Source organism: Perognathus longimembris, chromosome 3 (assembly GCF_023159225.1).
Source record: "Perognathus longimembris pacificus isolate PPM17 chromosome 3, ASM2315922v1, whole genome shotgun sequence".
NCBI classification, from domain to species: domain Eukaryota; kingdom Metazoa; phylum Chordata; class Mammalia; order Rodentia; family Heteromyidae; genus Perognathus; species Perognathus longimembris.
The window spans coordinates 44,313,712-44,339,849 of NC_063163.1; the positions used below are offsets into that span (position 1 = coordinate 44,313,712).

General features: G+C 40.9%; 1 protein-coding gene across 3 annotated transcripts in view; it reads right to left on the minus strand.

Moving 5' to 3' along the window:
* Positions 1-138: 138 nt before the first annotated feature.
* The window catches only part of Cab39l (calcium binding protein 39 like), a 95,885-nt gene continuing 69,885 nt past the window's right edge, over positions 139-26,138 (minus strand). For all 3 annotated transcript variants that reach the window (XM_048341410.1, XM_048341412.1, XM_048341411.1), the window contains 4 exons: positions 22,431-22,490; positions 19,331-19,396; positions 11,360-11,503; positions 139-1,910 (listed from right to left, as the gene is read on the minus strand). In XM_048341410.1, coding sequence (XP_048197367.1) covers positions 1,731-1,910; positions 11,360-11,503; positions 19,331-19,396; positions 22,431-22,490 — 450 coding nt within the window. In that variant the 3' untranslated portion in view covers positions 139-1,730. The remainder of the gene's footprint in view (positions 1,911-11,359; positions 11,504-19,330; positions 19,397-22,430; positions 22,491-26,138) is intronic.

The window sequence follows — 26,138 nt, forward strand, 5'->3', positions numbered from 1 at the left end:
AAGTTAATAGTGTACAAACATCACAACAAAACCCCCAGCTACTTCACTTCATTTTACTGTGTCTGAGACTCTGATTTTCTGATTGACAGATATAGGAGCTAGGATAAGGGGATGCTAGGAAGAGTTAATTCATGCTGAGAGGAAGTAAAGTGTTTTCTTTATTACAAAAAAATTAGAATAAGGCCTTCATTTCCAATTGAAAACATGTATTTCATCTTATGGAATCCTGTGAAGTCACTGAATCCATTTCCAGTGGGCATTTCACTTTGGTTTTTAGTGTTTACATTCATCTCTTTTTATCAAGTAGGTAGACTATAGGAAATGTCATGAAGATAATCTGACTTTAGCACTGAAGAATGCAGGTCAGCAGGGGCTGAAGCTGATCCTCCCTTGCTGGCTCCAGCCAAAGCTATGATGAGGAGGTGAGTCACATCCCCCTAACCTTCTGCTGTAGGCTCCATGCTGGACCCAGATGTCACATACCTGTGCCCCAGCCGAGAGAGACACCCTACCAGGGAATTCTTCAGGCACAGAATCTACAAAGGGCAGGGATCCTGGGGAACATGTTTCTCTCTGGGTAGAGAATGACTGAGGAAAAGGAACACAGTACCAAAGTATAGTAAAAACTGAGGCAACATAGGTGACAACTCATGATTTAGAAATAATTATTAAAAACGAAACAAAAAAACAGATTTGCAATCATACCTTTAAGGTCTTGTAAATATTTTTTTTTTTGCCTGAAAATAAGCCATGGCCTTTCACAAATTGATTTTGGTTCCCATGTAGATTAAAGCTACACAAATTAATTCCTTAATTATCAAGTATGCAAGAGTGTATTTGGAATGGACCAATTTTTAATTTTTAAAAACCTTTTACTGACTATTTTGATGAACAGCTATAGAATGAAAGCTAATTGAGAACTTTTTCATGTACAAATCATTGCCCCTTCAAGGGCCATGTCACCATATTGGTAGAAATCCCCTAGTGCAGCTGCCTGGGCCCATCTGGACCTGCTGCCATCCAATGCAATGATTCCTACTCCTAAAACACATGATCATCACTACGCAATCATGAGAGATTATGACAATTATCTAGAAGTTGATGTAGAACACAGCGAATTCTCAAACCACCTGCTTAGTTCTCTTATGAGCAGGTTATTCTCCATGTTCCTCTAGGGCCCTGTGGCCATGTCAACCCATTCTTGTCCTGCCTGGGTGGGATGGAATGTGGGCTGGTGAGCAGACAGTGAGCTAGGAGGTGGACTCAGGAAATTAGGAATGACTAATTACAGTCAGAGGGTATCAAGTAGGGAGCAAAAGGATACTCAGGATAGTCAATGCCTTAAGAAACCTGTCTGTGGAAATGCAGATGGGCATAACTTCCCCACCTCCTGGCTCCACAATCCAGGCCTCAGGATGCAGAGGAGCCACCACCACTACCCTTTGGTGGCTCCTAGTAGCCCAGGCTTCAGCTCCATGATGCTAAAGTTGCTTTTGTCAAATGCCTAATATAATAGCTCTGATTTCACATAAATAATCACTTGATTAAAATGAATATATTATTCTAGATTATTATTTTTTCATTCAAATGTTTATCCCATCTATCCCAAACAATTAATTGAGAAAAACCAGGCACCTCCCAAGCCTTCCCAAGAACAATGACTTTCTGAAATGATATTATACAAACAGGGTGAGGGAGACAAATGGCGTGGCAAGGCAATAGCAGGGGCTTCATGGGGCTGCTTTCTTCAAGTCACGAATCTGTTTAATCAAGTAGTTCTTCTCGTCTGTGAACTGCTCATCGTCCGTCCTTTCTTTTTGGAAGCTGCTCAGAAACTCAATGAGTTTGGGTTGATTTTTCAGCAGAATCTCCACAATTGGCTGTGTTTTGTGAGGACTAGCCACAAATACCTGCAACAAGAGGAAAGAAACTCCTAGCATAAGACCACACACAGGGACCTCGGGTCTCCTACCGATCCATGCATACTTGAGTTACAAATGCTCAGAAAGCCCTGACAGATTCCTCCCTAAAGATCACCACCTCACCTACACACCTCCTTGATAGCATGCCAGGAGCACAGCAGAGTAATCTGTGAGCATCTTTGGCTTTTACTTTGTTTTTGTTTTAAATAATTGTTTTTAACTATAAAATTGTTTAGACAGAAAATAACAGATACCAATATACTCACCTCACAGATGAATGGATTTTGCTGTTTTGCCTCTCTTCTTTGAAACCCTTGCTCTCTCCCTCTCTGGCCCTACTCCCAGTTGCCAGCTATCATCTCCATGCAGGTTTGGAACAGTGAGTCATAGGGTAGATAGTGTGTGAGAGAGTCCATGAGTCATGGAGAATATTTAGTTGTTGCCTTGAACTCATGGCCTGGATGCTATGCTTGAGTGTGTGTGTGTGTGCGTGTGTGCAAGTCTAATGCTCTACCACTTTGAGCCACAGTGCCACTTCCGGTTTTCTGGTGGTTAATTGGAGATAAGAGTCTCATGGACATTCCTACCCAGCCTGGCTTCGAACCGTGATCCTCAGATCTCAGCCTTCTGAATAGCTAGGATTACAGGTGTGAGCCACTGGCACTGGGCCACATATGTGGCAGAATAGAAAATATTCCAGGATCATGAAATTGCACCAATGGTAGTCCCACTATGAGCATAGACAGGGCTGTGGGAACACAGCTGCAGGGAGTGTGGGGTACTCAGAAAATGCACCCCAGATTCTCAAGCTTTAGTTTAAAGCACATGGGGCTTACCTGCTTCCAGGCTCCACCTCTCCAACTTACTAGTGGTAAATCCTTTCACCTTCTGAGCTCAAGTTTCACTATTCAGAAATAAGAGGAAGTCTATTTCACTGGCTGAGGATGTGCTGTAGGATGCCATGTCTTAGTGTCACATTCCACAGTCTCCTAAGGCCTGAAGTATGCAGACATGTAGCACTAAGGTGAAGCAACTGACCTTGATTTAGGGCCTTTTACAACCCCAGCATAGGTGACAGTCAACTGTGTACCAGGGCCTTGTGCTGCCTGTTTAGAGGCCTCACTCACTGACCTTAGGAAATCACTTTCATGCACATCCGCCCTGAGTTATAGTAACTGTCACCCTTGTTAATAGGGAAATCCTGGGGAACCAGAGGTTTATTTTTATTTTTTATTTTGCCAGTCCTGGGGCTTAGACTCAGGGCCTGAACACTGTGCCTTGCTTCTTTATGCTCAAGGCTAGCACTCTGCCACTTAAGGCACAACACCACTTCTGGCCATTTTCTATATATGTGGTGCTGGGGATTCAAACCCAGGGCTTCATGTATATGAGACAAGCACTCTTGCCACTAGGCCATATTCCCAGCCACAACCAGAGGTTTATGCCTGTCATCTTACTCAGGAGGCTGAGACCTGAGGATCAATATCTGAAGCCAGTCCAACCAGTAAAGTCTGTGAGATTCTGGCCCATCAGAAAGCCAGAAGTGGAGCAGTGGTTCAAGTGATAGAGCACTATCCTTGAGTAAATAAAGCTAAGGGATGGCACCCTGGCCGAATTCACGACCCCTCTCACCCCCTACCCCCACTCCTCAGGAAACCATAGCATAGTGAAGTCAAGAAACTTGACTGAATAGCATTATGGTTGAAGTATGCAATCTGGGGCATACTTCATGGGTCCAAACCCCAGCATGACTGCCCATTAGCTGTACAACCCTCTAAAATCTCTTTCCCTCTCTGTACCTCAGTTTCTTCATCTGGAATATGGGATTAAGATACCACCAGCTAACTATGAGGCTTCATGAGAGCACTACATGCATTCTCATATTTGCATTATTATAGTGCCAGACACGGAGCTGGCAGCTTGTGGACACCTGCCGTAGGAGCTGGTGTCCTTGCTGGGCTCCCAGAGCTAATGAGGCCTGAAACTGGGACCATACCCAGGATGCTTGTTTGCATTTGTGAACTCTGAGAAAACATGTCATTTGCCGAGTATAGGCTCTGTGGCTCACACCTTTCATCTTAGCTACCTAGGAGGTTGAGATCTCAGGATTGCCTGCTGGGACAGAAAAGTCTATTAGACTCTTATCTCCAAGTAATCAGCAAAAAGCCTGATGTGGAGGTATGGCTCAAGTGGTAGACTAGCAGCTTTGAGCAGAAAAAGCCAAGTGAGAGATTAGGACTCTGAGCTCATGCCCCGGTATTGACATAAAAAAAATAAAAACCAAGACAACAAAAAAAATAGGACACCTGCCAAATGAACTACTGAATCCAAACCTCTCAGGCTGATTTTTTTAAATTAATGTATTTCTAACCAGTTTTTTTTCTGACATGAATACTGTCTATTAATTCTTGATGTTTCTGTTTTTCCCCTCAAAGGCCTTGGGACTTTCACTCAGTAAATGCTGAGGAGTACTGAGTACTCCCTAGGAAGGCTGTGTGTCTCTGTGGTTATTAGTGGCTCACAATAGAACAATCTCTGGAAGCCCTCCATGCTTATTTATGCTAAACCCAGCCCAAAGCCTGGCCAAGTGACCTATGGCAGGGAAGGAAAGGAAACTCAAAGATTTCTGACTAGTAGGTCTAGAACTATGAAATGATAAAAAGGATCTGACTTTTCACCTTCTGAACTATAAAACACCTGATTCCTCTTAAACAACCTTTGGGACAAGTAAGTCACAAGGGAAATTAGAAAGCACTTTGAGACAAATGAAAACAAAAACACAACATGGAACTGAAGAGGTGCACCAAAAACAGAGCTAGCAGGGAAAGCTTAAAGCTGTAAGTGCACAGATCTAAAAGGTAGCTTTACATCTCAATGGAATGGGAAAAAGGAAGAAGGAAAACTGTGTGTGTGAGAGAAAGAGAAGGGAATAGAAAGATTAGAGCAGAGATAAACAAACTAGAGGAGAAAAAAACTACAGAATCAGTGAAATGAAACCACAAGTTGATTTAAAAAAAAAAGATTAACAAAATTGACAAATCCTTTTTCTTTTATTTTCTTTTTTGGAGTACTGGGGCTTGAACTCAGATCTTCTCTTTGCTAAGCTGGGTGCTCTACCATTCGAGACACACCATCATCAGTTCAACAAGCCTCTAGCTAGATTGATAAAAATGAAAGAAGATTCCTATTACTAAAAGCAGAGAATGAGGGACGAGGTACCAAACAGTACAAGAAATGTATCCAATGCCTAATGTATGAAACTATAACCTCTCTGTAATTCAGTTTGATAATAAAAAATATATATAAATAAATAAAAGCAGAACTGAAGAATCTCATAGAAACAAAAAAGGATTATGAGAGAATACAATGAACAACTGTATGCCATCATATTAGATAACCTGATGGAATGGCCAAACTTCTCAAGAAGAAATAGAAAATCTGAAGAGACCTATAAGAAGTGACCAAATCAGTAATCAGAAACTCCTAACTCAGAAAACCCAGGGCCAAGATGACTTTCATCAGTAAATTTCTATTGAACATTTAAAGAAAAATTAACACTAATATTTCTTGAATTTATTCTCAAAGAAGGAACATGTGCTAGCTTATTCTATGGGAAGGGCAGCTGTACCCTGATAATTAAGTCAGACAAGAGAAAACTACAGTATCATATCCTTTATGAGTAGAAGTGCAAAGCCCAGTGTCTTTAACTCCCTCTTCCTGCACATGGGAAGCAGGAAATGTTTCTCTCTCTCTCTCATTTTTCCATACTTTAATCCTGCCATGCTAAAATGAATCCTTGCTAGAACTTCAAATGCAAAATTATTAGTAAAATTTTAGTTAACCAAGTCAGTTGCATATGAGAAGATTATATTCTGTGACCAGGTGGGGTTTACTTCAGAAACATAAGGGTAGCGACATAAAAAAATCAGTGTAACATCATAAGTACTGGTGTTATGTTCATCAAAATATATGTTCAAATTCTAACCTTTTCAGTACCCCTTATGGAAATAGGAAGTTTACAGATGTAGCCAAGTTGAGGTCAAACTGACTTAGGGAGCCCCAATCCAACCACTGGTATATACACATGATCAGGAACTTTGTGCACAGGGCTGTAAAGAGGAGAATATCACAAGAAGAGGGAGGTGGAGAGCTGAGTGATGTATCTACAAGCCAAGGAATGCTGGCAACGTTCAGAAGCTAAGAAAGAGCAAGGAGATTCTCCCTTAGCCTCTTACACAAACCAACCCTGCTACACCTTAGCCTTGGCATTCTGGCCTCAGAAGTGTGAGAGATTAAATTTCCATTGAGGTAAGCGACTGAGTCTGTGGTGCTCCTTTATGGCTACCTAGGAAACTAATAAAGTCAATTAATTGAATACAGCAAAAAATTCATCTCAATGAATTCAGTGTTTACTTGGCAAAATTCAACATCCTTTCATGATAAAAGCATAAACCCTGGACACTTGGAAATCCAGATGCAAAAAAGAAAGTTGGGAGAAGGGAACTTAAGGGAGAATGATGGAGGATGTGAGTCTGATCAAGGTATACCATGTGTATGTATGTATGTCTGTGTGCGCATGCGTGTGTGTTTATATACACGTGTGTGTGTGTGTATATATATATGGACATGTCAAAATGAAACCCCCCTGTATAAGTATTTGATGCTAATAAAAAATGTAGGAGGGTTGGGATGTAGCTCAGTGGCAAAGTGCTTGCCTAGCAAGTGCAATATCCTGGGTTTGGTCCCCAGGACCAAAAAACAAGACACACACACACACACACACACACACACAAAAAAAAAAAAAAAAAAAAACTTGAAAAAAAGTGGGAAAAGGAGAAATAAATGAAGCTGTGACTTTACCTTATTAAGTATTAAAGATCAAAAAATAAATATAACAGCTAGTATACTTTTAGAGAAAAATATTAGAGTATATGTTTATAAACTTGGACCTTTTAATGACACCTTAGATAAAACACCAAAGGCACAAGCAACAAAAGCTAACAGATTGAACATCACCATTTAAAACTTTTGTGAATCAGAGGATACTAGAATAAGAAAACCCACAGTATGAGAGAAAATATTTCCCCATTACACATGTGATCAGTGTCTTTTATTTAGAACATACAAAGAAATATGTCAGCTCAACAACAGAAAGACTAACCACCTACCCAAAGGGCAGAGGACTTGATAAACATTCTCCAAAGAGGATACACAATGGCCAGTGAGCATGGACTAAGGCTCCAGATCATTAGTCATTAGGGAAATGCAAATCAAAACTATATTAGGATAGTTACACTTAAAAAAAAAAACAACAAACTTGATAACAAGGATGAGGATGAGAAAAATCTGAACCCTCTACTTTATAGGTATGAATGTACAATAGTGTACCCCGGTACAAAAGTCTAGCATTCCCTTAATTATAATATGTTTGAATAATTCTATTCCTAAAAAAATGAAAATATTTGTTCTAATAACAACCCTGTGCTCTAATGTTAAAAGTAGGACTATTTATACCAACACAAAGTGTTATCACCCTAAGTACTCATCAACTGATGACTGGAGTTCTATGTTAGGGAATATAACTAAAAGGGATGATATACAAAGTTATCCAAAATAGGCAGATCCAAAGAGACAGGAAGTAGACTGTGGCTGCCAGAGGCTGGGGCTAAGGGAAAATGGGGAGGGATTGCCTTGTGAGTACAGGCTTTCCTTTTGGGGTGATATTCTGGCACTATACAGTAGAGATGGTTACATGGTGTTGTAAATATGCTAAATGTCACCAAATTTTGCAATTTAAGATGTACAATTAATAATATAGTAAATTTTCTTATGTAACCTTTACTGCAGTAAACTAAAATTATTACTTGCTAAGAAAAGAGCATTCAGACTTGTTTATAGTGCTACCCCAAATGCCTGGTGTTTACATAACACCTATTAGTATGTTAGGAAATCACACACAGGGCCAAGCAGCCTCTCTGGTTAGCATTTGTTTACAAGAGAGTTGCTGTGAAGTTCTGGCTAAAAATTGCCTGGCATTTTGTGGTTACTACATAAATAATTCACAACAGCATTTCTAAAAAAGAAAAAAAAAGATGAACTTTATTGGACAAACTAGGTCTCTGTTTCCAAAATGTGGAGTTTTAGACTAGCCTCATTAGATTAACTCTACTTAAGCCTATACCCTGGAATATCAACCTCAGAAAATTGCTGTTTGTTCTCAAGAATATTCTATTCTTCTGTTTCTATGGCTCTTGAACTCTGGTCCTCTGAAGGTGAAGGTGACTGCTCACTGGAGCCAGCTGTGCCCAGGTGCAGGGTGCTTGCCTGTGGGTAGTGGGCTGCTAGGGGCCCACGGGAACACACTTTTGCTTAGCTGTGGGAACTGGATCTCTTGACTATTAGGTCCAGAACAGATTCTTTATGCTATGCTGTCCTCAGTTATTCAGAAAAGTCTGTTTGCAAAGCCCCAAACAAGGTAAACTAATAGAACTGCCTGTGAGTCCTTTCTAAATTGTGGCCTTATTGCCTGTATCCCTCCATTTATATAACATGCCTCAGAAATGTGATTTATGGAGCTCTCAAGCATGAGAGAAAGGCTCCAACTCATTCCCCAACTCTGGCAACTCTCTCTCTCTCTTTTTTTTTTTTTTTGACAGTCTTGGGCCTTGGACTCAGGGCCTGACCACTGTCCCTGGCTTCTTTTTGCTCAAGGCTAGCACTCTGCCACTTGAGTCACAGCGCCACTTCTGGCCATTTTCTGTATATGTGGTGCTGGGGAATCAAACCCAGGGCTTCAAGTATACGAGGCAAGTGCTCTTGCCACTAGGCCATATCCCCAGCCCTCTGGCAACTCTTAATCTATTTTCTACCCCTAGAATTCTGCCTAGTCTAGAGATTTCATGCTGATTGAAATCTTACATGTGGTCTCTGGCTTCTTAGCATGATGTCTTTAAGCTCAGCCATGCTGCAACATGTACTAGTATTTCATCTTTTTCATTGCCAAAACTTCATTGAGTTTTGAGAGAATTAAAGATGACCCTTGCAAGTAGCTGGGATTATAAGCATACACCATCGCAGTGGTTTAGGACTGATCCTGCACCACATATTTTTTTAGCTGAATTGTTAGGCTGGCTTTTGTATTTTGAAGAAATGGAACTTTCATGCTAAAGGCTTTTGTGGCAATGGCTGGGATCTGAGAAACAGCCGTGTACTCAGGACCATTCCTAGCATTGGCCATGCCTGAGTTCTAGCAGCTCTGAGTGTGAGACCCATTCCACAGGCGACCCCCTACAGGGTTTGATAGAAAGAGACAACATGATTCTTGGCAACTTAGAGAGGGTATTAGGGCAAAGAGTGGGGACACATCAGACACAGGTCTCATGACCAGTATTTAGAACTAGATTTTAGATTTTTACTGCTGTTTTTACAAGTGAGGAAATGGCTTTAGATGGCTATGTTCAGAGCTGCTATTAGCAACTGAGGAAGAATAACATGGGTCTCCTGAATTTTATTCTTTTTTTTTTTTTTTTTTTGCCAGTTCTGGGGCTTGAACTCAGGGCCTGAGCACTGTCCCTGGCTTCTTTTTGCTGAAGGCTAGCATTCTATCTAACTTGAGCCACAGCACCACTTCTGGCTTTTTCTATATTTGTGGTGCTGACAAATCGAACCCAGGGCCTCATGTGTACAAGGCAAGAACTCTACCAGTAGGCCATATTCCCAGCCTGGGTCTCTATTTCTGTGGAAGGCTTTTGCATTACACCCTACCCTGCTGCTAGTGCTACAGAGCACATAAGACATGGCATCTTACTGGAATTCCTTACTTTATTGGCAAGTTAATGAAAACGAGCCATTAACAAATAACCCAGCCAACACAGTACTGTCTTTGTACTGTGTCCCACATTTTCAGCACCTTTATAGAAGGTACTTTGGGAGAAAAACTATTAATAAAGAACTGTGAAAATTTTAGGGCTCAGCTGTTACATTTTTTTAATTGCAAAATATTATTTTTGGAATGTAGACAACTGAGTTCCTACTTCAGTGGAAGGAACATTGTTGGGGTACAGGGTAGGACCAGTTTACACACACATTCAAGGAAATCAGGGATCCACTATTTTTAAATGCTCCTGCTCTGTCCAGTGATTAAGGGATCCAAATTCGGATCTGAAAATGGAAGTAGGTTATTTCTATCTTACCACCCACTGAATCTTTCCATAACACTGCAGTTTTGCACAGTATTATATAAAGCTTGGTCTCAACTCCGACAACAGTGGCCACTTCTATGGGGATTGAATGACATGGCCCACAGCCTTCCTTCTACAGTCCCTTCATTAGAAAGGTGTTGAGGCTGAGCACTGGTGGCTCATGCCTGTCATCCTAGCTACTCAGGAGGCTGAGATCTGAGGATTGCAGTTCAAAGCCAACCCGAGCAAGAAAGTCTATGAGACTCTTATCTTGAGATAACCACCAGAAAACCAGAAGTGGTGCTGTGGCTGAAAGTGGTAGAATACTAGCCTTGATTGAGCAAAAGAGCTCATATATAGCAGCTAGGCCCTGAGTTCAAGCCCCACAACTGAACAAACAAAAAAGGTGTTAAGGGCTAGTTGCTGAAGGCTCAAACCTGTAATTCTAGCTACTCAGGAGGCTAATTCTGAGAGACACAGTTCAAATCCAGCTTGGGCAGAAGAGTGTGAGACTCATCTCCAATTAACCAACCAAGAGCGAGAAATGAAGGTGTGGCTCAAGTGGTAGAGTACCAGTCTTTAGTAATGTCCCAAGCCTGCACTCAGGACCCAGACTCTACCTCAATCTTTGGTGGTTCCAGCAACTTTGAGGAGATGGTGACACATATTGTCTCAGTGGGAAATACAGGGGTTTTCTCTTAGAAGCAAAAGAAGCTCTGAGCTCAGTATAGGACACAGATCAGCTTTATTGATGTCTCCATCTGGCTGCTCTGGTGACCTCTGGAGACCTTTACCCACGGACACAAGCCTCCTTTATTCAGTGATTTTTAATTTGAAAACCATCATTTAATTTTGGAATTAGGTATTAGGGGACAGGCTCCTTGAGGTCAGGTCACTGTGCCTATGAAATTTCTCTGAATTTATAATTCATATGTAATGGTAAGAAGCAGACTAACCTAATGGCAGCACTTAAGTAGTGAATTTATGTAATTAAACTAGTGCAAGAACCTAGTCAGAAAATAAATATTTAAAAAGAGAAAATATTTAGAGATCTGAATTAGTTATCAAACATTTGTAAAATCATAAATAAAGCATTCATTGCAGTACTTCTAAAATTTCATTGAAGTCATCTATATCACAAAGATCACCTATTTATTTCCCACTCCTGCCTAAGGGAAAGGACAAAGCAGGGAGCTTGTCATTTGAAACTGAAGGAAGGAAATGCCCCCAACATTCCTTCTATAGCTTGTACTTTACCTTAAAGACGTGAAAAGCTTCAAACTGGATATTGGGGCTTTTGTCCCGAAGGAGGTTCATCATGAGTTTCAGGTTCTCTGGCTTGCTGATGTATTTGGTCATAATGGCAAAGTTGTGACGATCCAGGATCAGTTCACCTAGCAGCTACAAGAAAACTCAAGGTCAGAGCTATGATCATAGTCAATTTTATTACTCAAATATACCTCCCTTTTTTTCTCACTCAGCTATAACAAACAAATGTAACAACCGTATCATAAAAATAAAAAAGCTGAGGGAGAGTGCTTAGGTACCTATTTAAAGAACTGGCAGGCTGGGAATATGGCCTAGTAGCAAGAGCGCTTGCCTCCTATACATGAATCCCTGGGTTCAATTCCCCAGCACCACATATACGGAAAATGGCCAGAAGTGGCGCTGTGGTTCAAGTGGCAGAGTGCTAACCTTGAGCAAAAAGCAGCCAGGGACAGTGCTCAAGCCCTGAGTCTAAGCCCGAGGACTGGATAAAAAATACAAAAAAAGAAAAAAAGAACAGGTATAAGCCAGGGTTGCAGTATGTACCTATGGCCCCAGTTACTGGGCAGACTAAGGCAGGAGGATCACTAGAGCCCATGAATTTCAGGCCAGCCTGGGCAACACAGCAAGAAAAAAATCCAAACACCAGAAACAAAACAAAAAAAAAAACAGGTATAAAAACTGTGGTTGCTATTACTTTAAGCTTTTGCTATTGTCAGTACTTAATGCAGGTGTTTAGCCAGTCATTGCTGCTGAAGAGACAGCCAGGAAAAAAAACATCTTTTCATCTCTTACTGGAATTATCTTCACAACAATGTGTTACTCCTCAGGCATTCAGGAAAGATGGGGATAACAACATTGACGCTACAAATACCCATCACTTCCTTTGGCTAAGATCATATAACTTTTATTATAAAAGCTGATCCAAAGGGATTGTGAGGGGGGACAACCGCTGACCTGAATCCATGTTAAGATTTTTGTTTGTTTGTTGATTAGGTTTTTGGGGGGTTTTTTGGCCGTTTTCTGTATACGTGGTGCTGGGGAATTGAACCCAGGGCCTCATGTATAGGAGGCAAGCACTCTTGCCACTAGGCCAAATCCCCAGCCCCATGTTGATTAGTTTTTTTGAGACAGGATCTTTTGATTTCGTTCAGACTGACCTTGAACTAAACTCCACCTGCCTTTGCCTCCTAAGTGTTGGGAATATGGTCGTGTACTACTGTGCCTGACCATATCCATATTTAAGTGCTGTAAGTCTTTCTTCTCTTTTACTTCTTTTTTTTTTGTGTGTTAACTAGGGCCTCATATTTGTCAGGCAGATGCTCTATCACTTGAGCTATACCTCCAGCCCCTTTCTGCATCAATTATTTTTGAGGTAGAACCTTGATTATACCTGGACCAGCCTGGTCTGTGATCGATCTTCTTATGCTTCCCTAGTAACTGTGGTAACAGGCATGTACTACCATGCTCAGCCATTGGTTGATATCTATGTACTCTTATGAACTTTCATGCCCCATCTGGCCTTGAACCAATATTCTCCAATCTTTGCCCATCAAGTAGCTAAGGAAGTTTTTGTAAAAAAAAAAAAAAAAAAAAAAAAGCCAAGGGATAAGGGGAGTGGTTCAAGGGGCAGTGGTGACTATCAACTGTGAAACCTTACCTTCAGACATCAGTACTGAGGCTGAGTGGGTACCTCATGCCTTTAACCCTACTTACTCAGAAGTCTGAGATCTGAGGATTGCCGTAAAAGCCAGCCAGAGAAGAAAAGTCTGTAAGACTTATCTCCAACCAACTACCAAAAACCCTTCCAAGTAGAGTTGTGGTAAGTGGTACTGCACTGGCCTTGACCAAACCAAAGCTAAGGAATAGCACCTAGGCCTAGGCCCTGAGTTCAACCTCCATTACTGGCATGCACACAGCCCGCCACACACAAACACATAAAATAAAACAACAAGCTAGGTACTGCCAAGATAAAAAAGTAAAGAAAAACATATTATACTAATGGATGAATAGTTCCCAAAATGTAAGAGTATTCTAAAACCAGTGCCAGTGCTCACATCCATAATGCTAGCTACTCAAGAGGCTGAGATCTGAGGATCAAGATTGGAAACCAGCCTGGGTAGGGACAGTGAGTGCCCCAAGGTCAAGACCCAGGAAAGACAGGAAACAAACCAACAAAAAGAGCCCACAGAAACACGCCACAAGGTTTAATGTTTGGAGACCCTCTAACAATATGGCTGAACGCACTGCTGCTATAAGAAACTTGCTTTTACTGGAGTGTACTAAGTCCTAAACCTATAGCAATCAGATGGTGGAAACATAGATGATACATAGTAGATATACTCCACTAAGGTTCTGCCTTGAGTCACAGCTCCACATTTGGCTTTTTTGGTAATTAATTAGGGATAGGAGTCTCCTGGGCTATTTACATCTGAGCTGACTTCAAACTGCAATCCTCAGATCTCCTCCTGAGGAGTTACTGGCATTACTGGCAGGAGCCATTGGCACTTGGCTTACTTGGCATATTGGGATGAGTGGCTGGACCCAACATGTGGAACTTCTAGTTATAACAACATTGAAGAAAACACAGCATTTCATTCATTCTAATACAAAACATTATAAAGCAATTCTACTCTAAGAGCTAGGGAAAAAAGATAATACTTTGTCTATTTAAATTTCCTAGTGTCTATTCCTCATGGCAGTAGTAAAACTGAGCAGCAAATGGCACTGAGAAGTTTTTTGTAAGTGTTTTAATGAAATTGACCAGATCCAAATATTCTACTGAGCTTCTTTCAAATTATAATCTTTCTTGCTATTAATTAAATGGTAGACTTCAGAGAAGATAAGAATTTACTAAACTCGGTCACATGAGGTAAAAATGTTCTGTTACTTTTTGTTGATACCTGGAAGCAAAGCACTCCAAGACCAAGACAGTCTAGGAAAACTTAGAATAGGATTAATGGGAGTAGCAAGTGCCAAATACTTTAGGATCAGAAAATAGACTAGAACTCTAGCCAGTTTATCACTTACAACGTTGATAGCTATAATAATAACCTAACCTCTCCCATTTTCTACAATTATGAAACATCTGTATACAAGGTCTTATAGAATCTACACAGGCAAATATGATTCCATCTGATCAGAATCTACTGTTACACAGATCTAATTACCAAAAGGAAAAGTCAAAATGGCACCAGCAGAACTCCCCAGAACATTTGTCTATCAGAGTAAAGAACCTGATACTCCTGTACAAACACATTTTTTACAGTGGTCTTACCTTTTGATTCTTTTGAACAGGGTGGCACCAGTTCATTTGAACAACACCACTGTCTATAATCAATCCAGCATATAAAAAAAAGTAAGCTCTTTCTGAAGTAACCGTCTTTATCAGTTTCTACATGTTTTACCTTTGCTTTATCTGTTGTTTTTACTATTTAGCTAGTTTTTTGTTTTACAACGTTTTAAATCAAATATATGTGGTGTGAGACATCTAAATGTTAAGGATTAAGGGTAGGAAAAGTAACCAGTGTCACAGTTCTGAATGGCTTAAGAACAGGAAAAATCCCTCAAGAGTCGAGAGGCATTTGTAAATAAGGAAACAATAAGTTTGGAAAGGGAGGTGTATGTGTTCCAGTTTAGAGCTGGGGAATCATAGGAAAGAGGAAGAGACTGGGTGCTAGAATTGAGCATTAGGTAGCATGTAGCAGTGAGTGCTTCTTGCTCTGTTTAGGTACTTCTCAAGCTTGTATGAGGTGTTTTTTTTGGGGGGGGGCAGTTAACATGTGTGTGCTGCTACTGGACCTTGAATATAGGGTCTTCTGCTCTTGTTTAGCTTTCTCATTCAAGGGGGGAGGGCACTCTGCCACTGTAACCACACCTCTACTTCTGCCTTTTGTTGGTTAATTGGAGATAAGTGTCTGCCTAGACTGACTTTGAACCTCAATCTTCACATCTCAGTTTCCTGAGTACTTAGGATTACAGAGTTAAACCCCTGGATCCTGGCTTTTCTCCTGTTTTATTTTATTGTGCACCACTAGGGCTTGAATTCTGAGCCTTGAGCTTGCTAGGCAAGTACTCTACCACTTTAATCATGACATATACCATATGCTTTAGATTGACAGGCTTTCATTTTTAAACACATGTACATGTTGGTAGGAACCCAGTGGCATTCCAAACCCCAAGCCCATGTTTATTCAGACGATTCAATCCCTTCCAGAGATAATGCATCATAGGAATAATGACTAGGAGTATTTGTTGAATTTAGTTTGATTTACTTAATAAATACATATAGTTCTGGGCTAGGGGTGTAGCCCAGTGGTAGAGGACTTGCTAGCATGTATTATTAGGTCCTGGGTTTGATCCCCAACCATCTATTTCTCTTTCATACACACACACACACACACACACACACACACACACACACACACACAAATAAATAAAAGTTCCACAGTTCTTACCATGAGTGGGATTCTATCTCAACTAGTTTACAAATAAGAAGTGTTTACTTGGTGATGATAAGATAAGAAAAGGCAGGAAGGAGATCTGGTCCAATATTTGACAGACTTGGACTAAAAAGGAGAGGGATTTGAGAAATTTATGAGCTCTTTTACACAGTAGACCTTTGTTTACTAGACCAGTTACCATCTTCCCCCTAGAGTCCCCATTATTTAGGGACAGGATATCCTTATGAATTCCATTCTATAGGTAGGTGGATGTGGAACTAGGCTGCACCATTATGTCTGCATGCTCTTAGCATGTCCTGTGGATGTGGGAGGGTATGGTGCTGAGTCACTGCCTCTGCCTGGAGGTGAGTTCCATGGCAGTTTGGCCTCCTCACTACAAGTGTGGCACAGACAGCAGCACTCACAAGGCTTCCCTAGGTGGGTCACCTTGTGCACATACAGAAGGACAATAAACTGTGTTGACTGACTGGCTCAATAAACTGTGCTGATTGACTGGCTAAAAAGTCATCTGTTGGTTACAAGAGAAGCTAGACCAGCAAGGACATAAACACATGGGAAAGTTGGCATAGCCAATGTGAAATCACAGATAAAGTAAATGTTTAAAAAGTGTGGCACAGGGCTGGGGATATGGCCTAGTGGCAAGAGTGCTTGCCTCGTATACATGAGGCCCTGGGTTCAATTCCCCAGCACCACATATACAGAAAACGGCCATAAGTGGCGCTGTGGCTCAAGTGGCAGAGTGCTAGCCTTGAGCAAAAAGAAGCCAGGGACAGTGTTCAGGCCTTAAGTCCAAGGCCCAGGACTGGCCAAAAAAAAAAAAAGTGTGGCACAGCTGGGAGCTGGTGGCTCTTACCTATAATCCTAGCTACTGAGGAGGCTGAGATCTCAGGATCTAGGTTTGAAGCCAGCCCAGGCACACAATCCTACAAGGCTTTTATCCTCAATTGACTAGCCAAAAGCTAGAACTGGAGTCACATGAGTGAAAAACCTGAGAAGATGAGCCCCTTTGTTCAATCCCTAATACTGGAACATAAACAAAGAATTGCCAGCTTAAGACTGTATTCAACTTTTAGAAATAAGTGGATTGTCATGAATGTCATCATCCTGACTTGTAAATAATATACCTGTACTTTTAACAAGCTAGATCAAATTGCTTGACTACAATTTCTTGTAACTATCGGGATGTGGTCTGTGGGCAGAGTTAGAGCTCTAGCCGATGCTCCCCACCTCCCCTTGGCCAAATAGCGACTTCATCATTCATCTAGGACAGGAGTCATGGACTGGCTTTGAATCCTAATCCTCTAGATCTCAGGATTCTAAGTAGATAGGATGTGAGGTCTGAGCTACCACACTTGACAAACTGTCATCTGTGTGTGTGTGTGTGTGTGTGTGTGTGTGTGTGTATGTTAGGATTACAGGTGTGGGTCACTAGCACCCAGCTTAGCTCATCTTTTACCCTCTTCTCAGATTCTTTTTCGGTGTAATCTGGCCTTTTAAAAAAAAATAAAGCTTTGTGCATTTGATTATGTAGCCTCACATATGTGTTTCTTAGGTTTCTTTCATGGTGCTAAGGATTGAACCCAGGACCTTGTGCAAAATAGGCAAGTGTTCTACCACTGAGGTATCTTCAGTCCAGCTGACTTGTGAAAACATTATTCTGTTAATTCTTAGGGAATGCTGTTTCATATTCCAGAGCCTTTGTTGTAACTGTAATTTGAGCATGTTATTTGTTCAATAGTAGACGTATTTAAAGCAATCTACAGTAAACACTGGCTGACTAGAGAGCTCAGAGAATTAGATCTGGCAATACAATATGATGAAGAAAATATTCTTGGGACTGGTCCCAGTGTCTCTCATGCCTGGATTCGTAGGAGATTCAGACTGAGATTAAGAGGATGGTAGTTTGACACCCACCTGGCCAAGAAGTTAGGGAGTTCGCATCTCAACTACATGCCTGTTATCCTAGCTACATGGGAAGTGTAACTAGGAGGCTAACAGTCTAGGCCAACCCAGGCATAAATATGAGACTCTATTCTGTAAGATAAATACCACTTCATCATAAAATAGTTATTGACTCATTCAAAAATAAAGGATTAAGAACTTAATCTGTTACTGAGCGTACATTTTGAAGAGAAATCTCAGTTTTTCACTTTTATGTATCATATTTTGTCTTTTTTTTTTATTCTCCAAGATATCTCTAAGTCTATAGAAAGACTTGGGAGAGACAAGGTCTGTTCTTTCTGCCTGTTGTGCTAGTACTCTACCACTTGAACCATAGCACTTCTTCCAGCTTTTTCTGTGTATGTGATACCAAGTTATTAAACCCAGGGCTTCGTGCATGCTCCCTCTACCACTAGGCCAAACTCCTGGCCCTCTATAAGACATTTATATAGGAGCCTCACCGAATTTTCATTCTGAAATCCATTCCTATATTCATCCAGGTAGTTCTTTTCATCTAAAAAAATACTCCCTAAGGCTGGGAATGTAGTTTGGCGGTAGAGTACTTGCCTAGCATGCACGAAGCCCTGGATTCGATTCCTCAGCACCACATAAACAGCAAAAGCCAGAAGTGGCACTGTGGCTCAAGTGGGAGAGTATTAGCCATGAGCAAAAGGAAGCCAAGGACAGTGTTCAAGCCCTGAGTGCAAGTGCCAGCAGTGGCCAAAAAAAAAAAAAAAAAAACTCCCTAGGTGTGAACTATAGTTCTGCACAAAATAACTTGGGCTTTCTTTTATTCCTTAGCAGAAAAGCTGTAGATTCTACTTTAACATTAAATTTTACTTGCTATTTATAGTTACTTAAAAAATCTATTTATGTAACTGCAACTTCTCTGTACATCACTTTTATAATAACAATTTAAAAAATAGTATCTGAGGTAGGGCCTGTTAAGCTACTCAGGTAGTGAAATCTGAGATCATGGTTCAAATCCAGCTGGGGGAGAAACATCTGTGATACTATTGCTTGTTTGTTTGGCTGGTTGCCAGTCCTGGGGCTTGGACTAAGGGCCTGAGCACTGTCCCTGGCTTCTTTTTGCTCAAGGCTAACACTCTGCCACTTGAGCCACAGTGCCACTTCTGGCCATTTTCTGTATATGTGGTGCTGGGGAATCGAACCTAGGGCCTCATGTATATGAGGCAAGCACTCTTGCCACTAGGCCATATCCCCAGCCCTCTGTGAGACTCTTATTCCCAGTTAACACTGAAAAAGTCAGCAGTGGAGCTGTGGCTCAAGTAATAGAGTATTAGCCTTGAGTGAAAAAGCTCAGGGACAGCATCCAGGTCTTGAGTTCCAACCCCAAGACTGGCCCAAACACAAAAAAAGTATCTGAGTCAGGACACTTAATATTATTTTGCCACAAAGTACAATCATAGCATAAACTTTACTTTTCAAGTTACACAAAAAAATTATTCATTAAGTTTTCTGTATCTACTTACCAGTAATAGATATAATTTGCTAAGAAGATATCAATTTACAGGGACATACAGAAATTTGGTATTACCTTTAAAGACTGTCTCTTAGTCACATAATTTTCAGACTGCAGCAGTTTTTCATAGTCTTCAAAAATCTAATGGGAAGAAAACAGAAGCAAGTAAAACAGCAGTGAGTTCTCATTAGCTCACTTGGTCCAATCTTCAGGAGGCTGTGTTCATTGTTCTGAGCCCCCAGCTGGTTACTGCTGTCTGTTGGAGGCTAATGTATTGGAGTTTTTGTTGTTGTTGTTGTTTGCCAGCTCTGGGGCTTGAATTAGGGCACTGTCACTGAGCTACTTTTGCTCAAGGCTAGCACTCTACCACTTGAGCCACAGCACCACTTCCGGCTTTTGTTTATGTAGTATATGAGGAATTGAACTTAGGGTCTCATGCATACTAAGTAAGCATTCTACCACTAAGTCACATTCCCAGTCTCATGGAGGCTCGCTTTCTTTCTTTCTTTTCTTTTCTTTTCTTTTCTTTTCTTTCTTTCTTTCTTTCTTTCTTTCTTTCTTTCTTTCTTTCTTTCTTTCTTTCTTTCTTTCTTTCTTTCCTTCCTTCCTTCTTTCTTTCTTTCCTTCTTTCTTTTTTGCTCTTAATGAACTCAGTTTTAAATAATCTTCCTTTTCTTTTTTGTCTGAATAATTTCATATTTATTGTCAAAGTGATCTACAGAGGGGTTACAGTTTCATACATAAGGCAGTGGGTACATGTCTTATACAATTTGTTACCTCCTCTCAAGGCTCACTTTCTTAGCCTCCTTCTCTACAGGAGAAGCTTCTATAGGATGAGAAGGCCAAGGGATACAGGAGACATAGTTTATTTCTGTGAATTAGAAATTAACTCAAAAAATATAATTTTGAGTTCTCTCATTATATCCTTTGGGTAAAACATTAAAAATTACAAGATAACTCACTTTATGATACTTAAAAATTTTGTTTATTAAGCCTGGCAGTGAGAGTATACAAACAATTTGGGGAAATAGTAAACACACATTGGGGTTTACTCAGCAACTTATGAAGGGTCAGACTGTCAAGTCCACAGTGTGAACAGCTGAGGTGTGAAGTTGACCATGCTAACCCCATCAGGCCTTTCTGGAGCACTTCTAATCAGAAGTGATGGACACTGGCACATGAGCTGCCAGTATGTTTTCCTGTGTCCTTATGTGGTCACCAATTATGCTCTAAATCCTTCACTTTAACACAGAGCACAGCAGCTGGGGAAGCTTGGCATCCCCAGGCAAGCTGGGGCATTCTGCTCAGAGACACTGCCTGGGAGGAGCAAGCAGTCTGGATGAAGGCAAGAGAGTTCAGGATAAGAAGAGTACTGCCAGCCTCTTGAGAGCAGAGCAAAAACTGGGGATACCTGTGTAGTAGGGCAAGCTGTGCACACGGCTGAAGGCTAGTACTATACTACCTGAACTACAGCACTACTTCTGGCTTTTTCTGTGATTAATTGGAGATAAGAGTTTCACGGACTTTCCTGCTCAGGCTGGCTTCAAACCACAATCCTCACATCTCAGCCTCCAGTGTAGCTAGGATTACAGGCTCTGAGTAGCTAGGATTACAGGCATGGGCCACCAGTACCCAGCCTCTTAATACCTTTCAGAGGTACTAGGGCAGAACCCAAGATCTTTTTTTATGGTCAATAAACACTATGATTGACTTAGACCCCTGAGTTTTTCTATTTAACATCAAAGTAAGCAAGTGGTGTCATCCCTTGAAGTTCTACAGCACAACAGAGATATGAAAGATGAGAACCCTGACCTCCTACCAACCTGTTTTCCTAAATTATCAGGTATATGATTGAGTATGGTTTATTTCACTTATGGATGATAAATAAGAATCCTTGCCTAAATATTTAAGATGGGAAAGTGAGACAAACAAGGATCCAGTTTTCCCTAGGAGACTAGAGCAGGAGCTGACTGACCACGTTTAATGATTGTCAAATGCTGTGAGGCATTGTTAAATGCTGTTGAGAATGTTTTTTATGTTGAGCTCTTTAAAATAAGTCTTCATGGTAAGCATCCTGCAGTTCCCCACTACCCCCTACACCTGTAGCTAAGTAAAACTGACTCTGAATGGAAGTGGGCCTGGCAGCCTGGAGTGAGGAACTGAGCTGAGCAGTTTTATGTCTCAGGCAACATCATGGCAGCATGGCTGATTTGGACACTTAATACTCTGAGAACACTTTACCAGTAAGGACCACTACAATTGATGCTAGGACTGCTCCAGGAGTCCTTGCTTTAGTCACAACCACATCAGATAACTTTCACTGGCATTGAAAGGCAGAATCCCAGGCAAGACAAGCCTCAGTGAAACTACAGTGATGCTACAACTATTCTTACTCATGATGGGAGAATATGTTCCTCCTTAGTACCAAAGCAAGAAGCCTATGGTTGGTAGAACTTGAAGCTGTGCTTAATTTGCATGCTACCCCCACTTTCCCAAACCTGGCTGTATAAGCTGGATGTTCAAGTCGAATCAAAATGGAAACACCCAATTGCCTCATGGTATTGTGATATTGGGCCCAAATGGCCTTTTCTTGCCTGTTGGTGACTTCAATCATAAGTGGAATTGGCTGGACTGATAATACAAAGAGTGGCAGTGAAAATGGCAGTAGTAGAGAATGTGGCAGGTGTTGAAGGACAGTGGGAGTACAGAGAAGGTCCTGGTCATTGAAAGAGTTCTAAGATTTTCCATGTCTTGAATGCTAGGAAACTGCAACACCCAAGGCTCGAGAACTGCAGCACTAGCTGGCCCCAAGTTTTGCCAAATGCTGCTATGTTAGTTGCTGCTCAGTGCTGAGGATTTTGCTAGCTACTGAGTGCTGGGTCTCTGGCAATTAGAACCAAAAGCAGTAAGCTTTTGAGCACAAAGGTCTGTAGGTCCCTACTTCTAAGGACTGGATTCCTAAGTCTCTAGTTCTCTGGGCTTGGAGTTGTAAGCCTCTGTGTCTGTCTGCACAGCCCATAAGCCTTTGGCACACAAAGACTCAGAATAAGCGACACTAAAAGAACTCTACGTCACATACTTGCAATTTCTATCAAGTACAACAAAAGGACCCCAGCCAGCTCCTTAGTAACAAGATGAAGAAAGATGTATAGTCTTAAAAATGATTTATACTTACAGTGTCATAATTTTGTTCTAAGAAATCTGCGACCAGCACTTTATGTCTGGTTAGTAAATCCTAGAAAGAGAACAAGCAAATAAAACAAAATTATTATGGCTAGTAAATTTTGTATAGTTAACTAAAATTTAAAATAAATCTTTATTTCTATGTTTTGAAAAATCCATTCATTTGAAACCTGTAAAAGCTGCAAAGACTATTTTGTTTATACAACCAAATTAATTCCATTCTTATTGTAGTTTATGATGAGAAACACAACTTTATTTCAGGTTAAAAAAACAATACATTATTAAGATAGAGTTGTAAATTTACATTACTGTTAGATTATGAAAGAAATATGTAACTGGTAAAAGTATTATACAAAAGAGCTGAGTTTATAGTGTAATTCTTCAGTTATTAACTCTACATTGCAGTTATCATAAAATTAAAATGAAATTTAAGATGTTACTAGTAACCATTTTTTGTTTTTTGAGACAAGATATTGCTGTTTCTCAAGCTAGTTTCAAACTCCTGAGCACAAACAATTCTCCCACTTCAGCCTCCTGTGTGCTGGGGAATACAGGTGTGAATATATATATATATGTATGTATGTATATATATGTATGTGTGTGTGTATATACACACACACATACATACAGGAATACAGGGCCTGGCTTAACTTTTGTTTTTTTCCACTAGGGTTTGAACTTGGTTCTCATATTTGCTCGATGGGTGCTCTACCAATGGAGTCACACCTTGAAGCCCTTTTTGTTTTAGTTTATTTTTGAAGTAAGGTCTCACATTCATTGTCTGGGGCTAGCCATAGGCCATGTTCTTACTACTTAGACCTCTCACATAGCTGGGATCACAGACTGGTGCCACTATACTTAGCCTTTTTACTGAGATAGGACACTAACTTTTTGCTTGGGCTGGTCTCAAACTTCAGTCCTTCTGCTCTCTGCTTCCCAAGTAGCTATAGGATTACAAGTGTGAGCCACTGTGCATAGCATTCCACTCATTTAAAAAAAATTAAATGGTATAAAACTTTTATCTCACAAATTTTACATATTTTGAGGATTTAACCTCTCATTACTTTCCTCACAACTCTTAAATGGAGGTGCTCTGGACCTGGGAGACACAGGAATGACATTTAACAGGGGCATCTCAGAAATGCCTTATTCTCTGATGAGTGTGTAGTGCCAGTTACTGTCACAGAGCATCCTTTCACAGAGGGAGAACATTGTTTCTATCTTATTACAGACACAAACTATCAGAAAACCATGCAAAAGCATGAAGAAACTTTTGGATGTTTATCTCACCTAAGTGATATCCTTATTTTACCTTCATGTGAAAGAAAATGAGTCTTACCCAATTCCTTTTATATGCTTAGAGGCTAAATACCCTGTTGAGGTGCTGTGTAGAATTTAATTAAGAAAATAACTTTAAAAAGTTTCCCAAAATAAAGACTTACACTTTAATACATATTTAATTAAAACATTCCAAAAGCATATCACCAACCTCATAGAAAAGGCAAAGCAAAACATTTAAAGCATTTTGACCTACTATTTTTCCCTTGGTGCTGGGGATTGTGCCCAGGCCTTGGGTACAAGCCCTAGTACCAGCATACACACACACACACACACACACACACACACACACACACACACAATTTGAAGTAATGTGCTCTTTCATCCTACTACCTAATAATTCTGGCTGGATATGGTTAAGTTATGCATACTATAATAATTATACCAAAATTACAGTAAAAATCTGACATTGACATTTGTAGCAAATCTGCTTAGGAGACACTTGGGGCAAAGTGACAGATATTCACACGGATGGATGAGGCTGTCAAGCCAATGACAGTTGCCACTTACTGAGGGCTTGTGAGGTGCTGAGGAGTGTACCAAGCATTTGACGCATTATTTCTGATCTTTGTAACAACTATGCAAGGCAGGGATTATTTTCTGCATTTCACAGATGAAGAAAATGAAACCCAGAGTAACTTAGCTCAAGGACATATAGCCAATCCGGTGGTAAAGAGAAGAAATTCAAGCCACTCAATTACATAGATTCTTGGAAGGAGCAATAAATTAGAAGATTGTAAAGAATATTATTGAGAGAGGGGTCTACATTGGAAGCGGAGATATAGCTTATGTGGTAGAACCTCAACCTTGTGGGAAAAAGCCAAGCAAGAACACAAGGCCCTGATTTTGTGTGCCAGTACCAGCCCACATATAAAACAACAACAACCCCCCCCCAATTTATAATTATACCAAATCTTACTTCCATTTTTCTTTTTCTTCTGGCTTCGCCTTTTCTGGAGGCTGATGGGTAGCCACAGTGCAATGTGTGATTGCCAGTGAGCCTGAGCTGTCTGTAAAATGGATGAGGCTCCTGATGTCTCATGGTCTCGCGCCCACAATCCTTGGAGTTTGTTCCCAGATTTTCCTTCCTGTCTTTACCTCTCTCCCCTCATTCTGCTCAGCTCTGGCCTTCCATGTACTCCCTTCTCTTTAATAAATACCCTTTGTTGGATTCCACCTTAATATCACTACAGACATCTTGGTCATAACCTCCATCCTGCCTGCCAGGTGACCTTGGCTTATAGCCCAAACCCAATAGAGTAAATAAAGTCATTAAGATAGACAGCCAGACCCCTAGACTGTTTAACTGGTGTTGGACATGTTAATAGTTTTTGAGAAAGGCCAGGTACATTCCAGTTGGCTGCAGCCTACCTGGCTGTAGCTCACATATAAACCCCTTCATCCCGTGTTAGGTTGCAGGAATTTTTTTCTTGCTGCTGCCCAAGACACACTTTCTTGAGTCTGTAAGGCCTTAACAAATTACCCCGTGTACAACTGTGGATCTGTCTGCCTTGCCTCAGTCATCTGGCACCTTCCACTTTTGATGGCCAGTTCCCATCCACTGGCACTGAATTTTTCTGAAACTCTATTTCTTTGCTTCTTACTGTGTCCTTTCCTGTCTTGCCAAGACTTCCTGGCATGGGAAGTCCTCTCTCCCCAGCTCAGGGAGAAGCTAGGAGGCAGGCAGGCGGGATGGAAACGTGTGGAATGTTGGAACAGGCTGTGCCCATCCTCACCCCTAATCTCTCAAAGCTCAAAGAAACTGGCCACTTATACGAAATAACTTTTTGTTTTGTTGTGCCAGTACTGGGGCTTCAACCAGGGGCCTATCACTCTTGCTTGGCTTTTTTGCTCACAGATGGTCTTCTACCACTTGATGCAGGTCATTCAGTGCTGCTACCAAAATGGACACCCATTTGTCACAACAGAAATGCCATAGTTAACTAATACCCCTTATAGGCCACTGTAACAAACAGCACAAGTTGTTTAAGCATGCCTCTAGGATCCCCCACCCCACCCAGATGGCCTTCCAATATTCCCATCATTCTCAAACTGTATTCTCTTGACAGGAGTTCTTGCCATTTAATTCCATCATTTTCATTATATTTCTAGAGATGCCTTTGTTTTCCCTAGATTGCAATGCAGGCAGCTGCTCAGACCTGCCTTCCCAATCTGAACAAGCTCAAGGTTCACTTACCACTGCTCCATTCTTATTACACTTAAAAGATCCTCCCTGCTCAGCCCACAGAGCCCTCACCACACAGATCATGCTCAATTCCTTTCCCTCCATCAGCTCCTTCCTTTTCCTTAGGCTCTCTCCTCTGCCTCACTCCAATCTCTGGCCTATTATTCACTTTCTACT